The following is a 9,732-nucleotide window of genomic DNA, read 5'->3' as shown; positions in this document are numbered from 1 at the left end:
CTCAGCTCAGCGGGTGTTTAATAAACGGGTGTGGGCTCCTAAGCAGCAATATTAATAAAGCTCCTGTTCAGGCCGCAGGAAGTCCGCCGTTGGGATGTTGACGAACTTTATGAAGGCTCCTTGGTAAACACTGATGTTAATGTCTTCCATAGATTATCGAGTGGTCTCTGACAAGGCAATAATCGGATTAATCTGCGGGGAAGACCCTCTGTGGCCCTGCAACCGAACTTTTAAAAAGTATGCAAACAGTGAGGATTATCTTAATTGAATTAATTCTCAATACACAGCTTCGAGGGCGTCCGTGCAGACCCCAGAGCAGGCGCTCCGTCGTGACGTCAGCGGCCAATAAAACGCAGCCCTTCAACTCGACTGGAACCAGTAAAAAAATCCATCCGCATCCTCGAAGTCAGTTGACGGAGTCGGGCAAGCAGGAAAAAGAAAAAAAAAGCGACGTCTCAGCGACCATGACGCACTTTTGAGTGAGTTGGTCCTCAACACGGGACGTTTGTATCCAGTCCAAAAAAACTTTTATTATCAGCCTTTTTCGCTTCGTGATGCCCTCCGGGATGTTCAGCATCGACAGCATCCTGTCCGGCCGGCCGAGCTGCAAGGAGCCGCTGCTGCTACACCGGAGCGGCCCGGCGGTTCTACCCGCCGGCCTCTCGGAATCTCTCTACACCGACTACAGTGGACTATATTCGGCCACATGCGGGCCCTCTCCCACAGGGATCCAGCCAGTGAGCGGCGGAACCAGGATAGGATATAACGGCTACTACTACGGACAGCTGCACGTCCAGGCCAGCGGAGGAGGAGCGCCCTGCTGCGTGTCCGTGCCCAGCCTGAGCCCGCAGCAGTGCCCCTGCATCCCGGCAGGTAGGACACACACACGGTCACATTAGAGCAGGGAAAGGCTTTATATCCTTAAACGTGATGCACTTTTACAGCTTTACATAGATGTGAACAATCGTATACACTCGCGTCGGAAAAGACAAATGAACGCTGATCCGAAGTTCCGTCCTGTCCCGCTTTCACACGACGGCGGCGACAAACGTGCGTTTTCAACGCGCTTCTGTCAAACTTTTGCTTCGTGTGACGCCACCGGCCTCATTTTTGGTAGTTTCTCTGAGAGCCAGTGTCCACCTCCCCCCCTCCCTCCTTTCCCTCCCGGTGTCTCCAACTCCCGCAGGCTACGACAGCGCCGGCTCGGTGCTGCTGTCTCCCGTCCCGCATCAGATGATGTCCTACATGAACATGGGCAGTCTCACACGCACCGAGCTGCAGCTCCTCAACCAGCTGCACTGCCGCAGGAAGCGGGCGGCACCGAACCATCTTCACCGACGAGCAGCTGGAGGCTCTGGAGGGCCTCTTCCAGGAGACCAAATACCCCGACGTCGGAACCCGCGAACAACTGGCCCGCAAAGTCCACCTGCGAGAGGAGAAAGTGGAGGTGAGTTTCTCTTTCCTTTTTACATCTCAGATTTGTTAGAAGATAAATCCAAACGCGTCCCAAAAACTCTTACTAATAACAACAGTAAACCCGTTCACGTCTGAAGGATTAGATCAATTTACACATGCACCTTTCGACACATTGGAACGGCTAAAGTAAATAATAAGAAGAAGAAAAAGAACAACAAAAATAAAAATAAAGACGATAATTTTATTATTATTGTTATCTTCAGAATCAAGATGAATCAAGTAAAGCTGCGGAAAACTGTCCTCGGAAATCGGATCCAAAATTTGATTTTTAAATGAAGCGGTGTGTGAAATGAATTTCAAAAGCTTTTATTATTTCGTCTTCTCACATTTGCAGCAATAATAAAAATGAACTTAAAATGAACAGTAATAATAAAGAAACAGCCGCAGGGATAAAAGAGGCTGATGGAAGAAGAGAAAATGATGATGAGGCTCTTCTTCTTTTTTAAATTCACGTGTAGGTTTGGTTCAAGAACAGACGCGCCAAGTGGAGGAGGCAGAAGCGCTCCTCTTCAGAGGAGTCGGAGAAGTCGCAGAAATGGAACTCGGCCGAGAAAAGTGCGGAGGGAAAAAGCGACGCGGACTCGGACAGCTGATAACCCGCAGACGGGCGGGCCACGGCCGGGGGTGGGGGGCAGCTGGACTCGGTGGGATCAAACTCTGTCGCCATGTTGCACACTTGTACATAATCTACATTTTATTATTGATTCTGTGGCCACTATTTATATTTAATTTAAGGTTCTATTTTTCTTTTTGTAAGTATACGCACGTCACGTGACGGGGGGCATGTGTGGATATATCGTAATATTATAGGTGACATTTTTATGGACATTAAATGTTGTAAATGTGGTGCTGTGGGTTGAGAAAAGGCGGATGGAGTATGTACAAAGGAGAGAAAGTGGATTTTAACTTCCGGTGTTTCTGTGCAGAAAAAAGAGGAACATTAAAGCATTCATGAAAGCGCATCGTGTCGCGCTCGTCTTTGTTGCTCCCAGAGCTCGGCCGGAAAACCGACGCTGATTCCGAGCGGGGACATGAAATGTCTCCTGTCCTGCACATCTAACGTCCCCCCCCCCGCGGCGATGCCCACATCTGAATCCATGCGGGAGATCCCACGCACACTTCCGTGCGTGGCCTTTATTTCTACTCGCGTATTTGGTGGAATTCTGGAGTGAGCAGGTGATGACGGGAGGACAGAAAACAAATAACGTCTTTTATTTTCTCACTAGGAAACGTGATTTTTAAAAAAACAAAAAAACTTTTTTTTGAAAAAAAAATAAAAATAAAAAGATGTAAAACTACAGAACGTAAATATATTTATTACTAACATAAAACCTTCCGTCACCATTTCATTAGTCGACCTGTTGAGTATCGAATTTAACACACACACATAAAAATGCAAATCCAGAGTTTATTCGAAACTAATTCTACTACTACTACTACACAACAAACAATAATAATAATAACAACAACAACAATGATAATAATATAATACATTGATGACACTCTCAACACGCTGCTCGCCATCCGGGCCTCCCCGGCTGCTGGGGATGCGGCCAGGCTGGTCCATGTTCTCGGTGGGTCCAGGCCGAGCAGCAGCCTCGGGGACGAAGACCAAGTGCGATTATTAGGTGTCACGTCATTTTGTAGCATTTGAGCTTGAAGGATCCGTCTGTTTGCAGGAAAGTGAAATTGCCAAGTTGCACCTTTCGGGAGTTTTTTCCTCAGCAGGACTGAGGTTGTCTCAAAGACTAAAATATTTTCTGAGATACAACTAATTACACCGATGTTTGGGACTGTGGGGTGAGCAAAAACAGCAATAATAACGATAATCAGAATAAGCGAGACCCATGTTGGTGCCGCAGACAAGACTCCAAAACTGAACCGTTAAAATTCAACGTTGCTATTTAATATTTATATTTATTTATATTTAAAATATGAATAATCATTGGACAGGCTTTAAAAAAAAAATCAATCACTTTATTCTTCTTCTTCTTATTATTATTATTAGAATACAATCACTTTTGGAGTAAAAAAAACACTTTATTAAATGAGATTGAGTAGATACGTCCTACAAATATTTGTAACCATGTTTAAAATTATGTCATAAAGCGTGTATGGAATTTGCTCGTCTCTAGGCCATTTTATTCCCTTTTACGCCAACATTTGATGCAGTTTCGAGTGACCGTGAAGCGTTTCTTGTCATTTTGCGGTCCGCGATTTAAAACGAGAACTATTGCGAAGGACCGATTCTCGTTGTTGATACCAGGTCTGTGTTGCTGCGCGACATTTTGCACCCTTCAACATCTGTGGCCGATCCAGAAATGCTAAATGGTGATTACTGCGACTGATCCCTGGCTGTGGGAGCAACTGACAGGTCTACAGCCGTTCTCTTCCTCCTCGTCATGCTCGCACTATCCCGTATTGTTCCATAATGAAATGCCGTCCTGGCTGTCCAGGCGCAGTCAGCGGAGTGTTTGCTTCTGTTCACCCCGCAGGGAGGCCTCTGTTGCCGGCAGCATGTATGCTAACCGCCCCTCCTGGCGCTGGAGCAGGACGGAAGGGGGGCAATGTGGAGCTGGGGCTGATTAATGAGACCCATGTTGGTGTCACAGACAAGACTCCAACAATTAACCCATGAAAATGGAATGTCGCTATTATTTAAAACTTTTTTTTTATCAATCACTTGAAACACGAAAATATTTTTTGGAAAACTTCATCAGCAGCGAAAATGTAGCTGTTAATGTCTGCTCTTATTCAGCTCGTTGCTTTAGAAATCTAACTGAAAGATTAAGACCGGGTCAAGGTCTGCTTCAGAGGCTGGCAGGTCTGGATCCATCTGGATCAGGGATGGAGGAGAGCGCCTTCCCGTCTACTTGCTGCCTGCGGATCACACAGGGGGAGGAGGCCCGATCCAGCAACACACAGCATCTCGCTTCAGGTCGTGATGGATCAAGTGCCTGAGCGACATCCACAAGCCCACAACCCGAGCCATTCCAGCTGCAGCCACTTTCAGGGACTGAGCTTTGTTGGAGCATTAGTTCTCTGTGATCCTGTAATCGGGTCCCAGCAGAGTCCAAGAGAAATGAGCTCCTGAGTCAACCTTCAGAGGACATCGTGCTGCTTTTTTCTAGGTCAGCATTTGCCTTATTTCCATTTTCTGAGCTGCTGTTGACACAAATATCTACAAACAAACAAATCAATAAACACAGCTGATGATACAGAGATTAAAGTCACATGATTCTAATAATTAGTGAGGATGTTACAAAATACCTCCACCTGACCTGTGTGTTTCTCTGTGTTTGTGTGTATGTCTGTATGAGTCTCTGTGTGTAGGTGTCTGTGTGTGTATTTCTGTGTGTGTCTCTATGTGTGTGTGCGTTTATGTACTCGATGTGTGTATGACTGTGTGCGTATGTGTGTCTGTGTGTTTGTATGTCTCTGTGCGTGTCTGTGCATCTGTGCATATGTGTGTGTGTGTATGTGCATCTGTGTGTGTATGTATTTCTGTCTGTGTATATGTGTGTATGTCTGTGTGTTCATGTCTCGATGTGTGTATGACTGTGTGTGTGTGTTTGAGTGTTTCTGTATGTCTGTGTGTGCGTGGGCATATCTCTATATGTGCATATGTGTGTACATGTCTCTCTATACGTGTGTGTGTGTACATGTCTATGCGTGTGTGTACGCGCGTGTACATGTCTCTTTATACGTGTGTGTGTGAGTGATAGACTGCTGAACGATGCTGATAGCATTAGCTTTGGCAGCTCTGGACTGACAGCTCTGGGTGGACTCTAAAGATAGACGGGGGTGTTGGCTCCTCTGTGGTCCACATCCAGGAGCCTCCCTAATCAGGACGGACCCAGCCAGTCAGAAAGGAGAGCAAGTCATGCATATTTTCACCAAACGTAAACATAGGCCTGTATTATTAGCATATCTCTGTAGGATAATGTGTTCTTGGGACTTTGTTTTGGTGTTTGGGTCCAACTGTGTCTCCAGGCTGTGGACGTTCCAGAGAAGCTGGCCGCTGCAGGAAGGCGCTCACAGAGCCGCCGCGGCAGGAGACACATGGGTGCGGCCCATGAAGCGGCGTGTTTACCGCCCAATGATGTCATCACTTCCCAAGATTAAACGCTCTTTGGGACAGGGACAGTGTGACAGTTGCCCACAGGATTTCCTGATTGTAGAGACGGGGGCCTCGATGTCCAGACGCTTTTACACACACTTGAATCTGTCCAACACCCCTTTAATGGCTCAAATATCTGGAGTCTATTCCAGCATGTAGATTGTTTATTGTCTTCTCGGTTTTGTCCCTGTCTTGTCCTGTCCTTCCTGTCCCTGCTGTCTGCTGTCTTCCTCCTTTACCCTTTATCATCCCCATCCTCTGCGGGTGGATCTGAAAGGGCTCCTCCTCTTCCTGAGCCCTGGTGTCTCGTTATTTATGCCACCTGGATTACCAACCTGATTCTCTGTCTGCTGATGTGGATTTGAATCCTGGCTGCTGGGATGAACTCTGCGAAATGAAACGTTAATATTTTCCCATTTGTCTGTCTTGCATTCTGTACTGGATTTCTGCCTAACTGGTTCTGAAAGGAGCTCTGGATAGAAGAGAAACAGACCAGGCAGAGAAAATGTGAAAGAGGCTAAATGAATAATTTGGTGCATTCTGAGAACTAAAGAGCGCCCTGGTGAGTTTGGGGGCTCCCAAATGCCTGGATGTCCAGAGGAGACCTCAGAGGTGGACGGTGGCAGGGACCTTATCGCAGGCCAGGCATGGACTCCTCCTGAAGTGTGGGTGTGTGCTGTGCTTCGCACGCATGTTCGAAAGGTACAGCACAGTTGGAAAAGCTCGGAAACATGCACGCAAAATCGTGAAAACCAGTTATTATTTCAGAAGCCTGCAAACCGACGCCGCCGTGCACACTCAACAAACAAATCTGTTGATAAATGTGGTTTGTGAAGGCGGACTGTTAACACTGTTAATAAAGGCTTAATAAAGCCACGTTTAAGCCAGCGTTGTGCTCTAGCGTCTAAGGGTGGGTGGGGGGGGGGGTTGTGTCGGTATTGCATGCTATACCCCGCACTCTCGGAGCACCCCCCACAGGATGCTCCTGGGGACCCGGTCATATGTGGACTGGTTGGGCAAGCTCGCAACGCCCGTCAAGCACCCCAGCAAGGGGTAAGAGCTGATCCGTGGTTCCACTACCAGGGCGAAACCCGCATTGTTCCTCCTCGATCACAGGTTTGACTATCGATCTAATCCTCTTTTCCAGCACCCTAGCATAGACTTTCCCAGGGCGGCTGAGGAGTATGTTCCCCCTGTAGTTGGAACACACCCTCTGGTCCCCAGCTCCACCGCCAGGCAGCTGTTTCACTACCTTGGCAACCTCTGCCCAGAAATTGGATGGTCCACCTCCTGGTCTCCCAACTCTGTTCCTCCTTGTGGATATGTGTTGGTGGGATTGAGGAGCTCCTGGAAGTATTCCTTCCACCGCCGGATCATTGCCCCAGGAGACGTCAGCAGCTCCCCACGCACACCTAGCATGGTGTGAGCAAGTTGCCGCCTGCCACCCCTAAGGCGCCGGACAGTTTGCCAGAATCTTTTCGGTGCCGACCGAAAGTCTTCCTCCATAGCCTCACTGAACTCCTCCCACGCCCGACGGGGCCTTGCAGCTGCAACTCGTGAGAGCTGCCTCGACAATGGCGGAACGGAACATGGCCCATTCAGACTCAATGTCCCCTACCTCCCCTGGAACGGGATCAAAGCTCTGTCGGAGGGAGTTGAAGACCAGCCTGATGGGTTCCTCCACCAAGTATTCCCAACAAACCCTCACTACGCATTTGGGCCTGCCAGGTCCATGTGGTGCCCCCCCCACACCTGATCCAACTCACAACCAGGTAGTGATCAGTTGACAGCTCTGCTCCTTTCTTCACCCGAGTGTCCAAAACATGGCCACAGATTGGCTGACATGACTATGACGTCAATCATTGTCCTGCGGCCCAGGCCATCATGGTGCCAAGAGCACCAATGAACAACCTTATGCTTTAACATGGTGTTAGTTATGGCCAAGCTGCGACTAGCACAGAAGTCCAATAACTGCACACCACTCTGGTTCTGATCGGGCAGACTGTTCCTCCCAATCACGCCTTTCCAGGTCACGCTGTCGTTACCCACGTGAGCGTCGAAGTCTCCCAGGAGAACGACGGAGTCCCCATTTGGGACACTGTCCAGTGTCCGTCCTAGGTCCTCCAAAAAGTGCGGATACTCTGAACTATTGTTTAGTGCATAAGCACAAACAACCGTCAAAACCTGTTCCCCGACCCGAAGGTGCAGGGAAACGACCCTTTCACTCGACCGCGAGAACCCCAACGTCAAACTAGAGAGTCTAGGGGCAAGCAAAAAGCCCACCCCAGCTCTCCGTCTCTCACCCCGAGCAACTCAAGCATAGAAGAGTGTCCAACCCCCCTCAAGGACTTGGGTTCCCGAGCCGATGCTATGTGTGGAGGTGAAGCTGACCATATCTAGTTGGTAGCGCTCAACCTCCCCCAAAAGCTCCAGCTCTTTCCCTGCCAGAGAGGTGACGTTCCATGTTCCAAAAGCCAATTTCCATAACTGAGGATCGGACTGCCAAGGCCCCCAGCTTGGTCTGCCACCCAATCCACAATGCAATGGACCCTTCATGCTCCTCATGCGGGTGGTGGGTCCACTGGGGACAGGAGTGTCCACATAGCCGATTCGGGCTGGGCCCAAACGGCCCCATGGATGTAGGCTCATGATCGAGCCCCAGGCCTGGCTCCAGGGTGGGGCCCCAGTAACCCTCCGGGCCAGGTCTGCGGCTCATCCCTTTGATGTACCATGTTGGGTCTTATGAACTATTCTTTGTCTGACCCTTCACCTAGGACCAATCTGCCTTGTGAGACCCTACCAGGGGCAAACTGCCCCGGACAGCATAGCTCCCAGGCTCATTAGGGTACACAAACTCCTCCACCACGATAAGGTGATGGTTCACGGAGGAGTAGTTTCCGCTTTGTTTTAGCCAAATGCAGCAAGGTGATTGGAGCGAAGAGGCGAACAACGGCAGATGGATGATGAGCCAAGACGCACCAGTATGTGGAAGCAACCCAGCAGTGTCTTTTAGGCCAAAGCAACAGGTTTCTGAAGCAACTGAAAACAGCTGGTCCTCACAGAGAGGGAAGGCCGGCGATTGCTGGTGTCCCTGGGCTCCAGACATCAGCCGGACAGCCCACCGACTGATGTCCTACAGCTAATTTCTGCTAATGTGGATTTATTAAGATACTTCAGAGACTTTGAGCAAAAAGGGGTTTTTGTCTTTCCTTGGATGTTTTTGTTGCAATTCTTCAATATGTGTTGCTCATATCAAATGTCACTAGGACAAAGGGAACATCCTGCAGTATTTAATGTTAAATCGCCTGATAGCACGGTATTCTTCCCCCCGCATCCCCATAAGCCGAGGAGGTCCACCAGAGCCCCGACCCAACCCAGGCTGAGCAACCTACACAGAAGACTGCAGGAGGCTCCCGATGATCCTGGCGAGTGACAACTGGAGGAGCTCAACCAGCTTTTGGTCACGACCTCAAAGTGGTTGTGTGTCCAAGCCACACTGGCAAACATGAGCTGGTGGTAATACGAATGATATCAATGATAATAACAACAATACTAATTATAATAACAGTAATACAAATTATAATAATTAGTAACACTAATACTAATTATAACATCGATAATAATACAAATTATAATAACAATAATTATAATAATGATAATATAATAATATATTAATATAATATAACAACATACCTGTATTGTTAACATAATATATTAATGTATAATTATTATTTAAAATTACAAATATTTTAATAATAAAATAACCAAAAGAGAAACAGCACATTTTTATGTGTGTATGTATTTGTGTTTATGTGTGTGTGTATGTGCGTGTTTGTGTGTGTGACATGTGTGTGTGTGGGGGGGTGCTTATGTGTGTGTTTGTGTGTGTGTATGTATGCGTGTGTGTGTGTGTGTGAGAGAGAGAGAAAGAGTAGTACTATTCCAGCTCTCAGATGTATCTCAGCAGCCCTTCTGCTCACATATCTGATCATGTGACCATGTGACCTAATGGAGCAGTGTGGCAGCAGAAACTCACTGTTGAGCCAGTGAGGTTTAACAACTCTTTTATTGTAGTGTGTGTTTGCACCCAAAACAGCTCACAACTCCTTTGATGTTCTTTCTGAACAGCCACGCAG

At 47.9% G+C, this 9,732-nt stretch overlaps 1 protein-coding gene across 1 annotated transcript; it reads left to right on the top strand.

Annotated features, from left to right (window-relative positions):
- Positions 1 to 424: 424 nt before the first annotated feature.
- Positions 425 to 2,436, top strand: LOC101067138 (homeobox protein goosecoid). The gene is given in 4 exon segments (XM_003977429.3): positions 425 to 873; positions 1,187 to 1,314; positions 1,316 to 1,447; positions 1,935 to 2,436. Coding segments are annotated over 4 exon segments (714 nt in total). The 5' UTR covers positions 425 to 554; the 3' UTR covers positions 2,070 to 2,436.
- The last annotated feature ends 7,296 nt before the right edge of the window (positions 2,437 to 9,732 follow it).

Source organism: Takifugu rubripes, chromosome 2 (assembly GCF_901000725.2).
Source record: "Takifugu rubripes chromosome 2, fTakRub1.2, whole genome shotgun sequence".
Lineage (NCBI taxonomy): Eukaryota > Metazoa > Chordata > Actinopteri > Tetraodontiformes > Tetraodontidae > Takifugu > Takifugu rubripes.
This window is presented reverse-complemented; position numbering and strand designations above follow the sequence as displayed.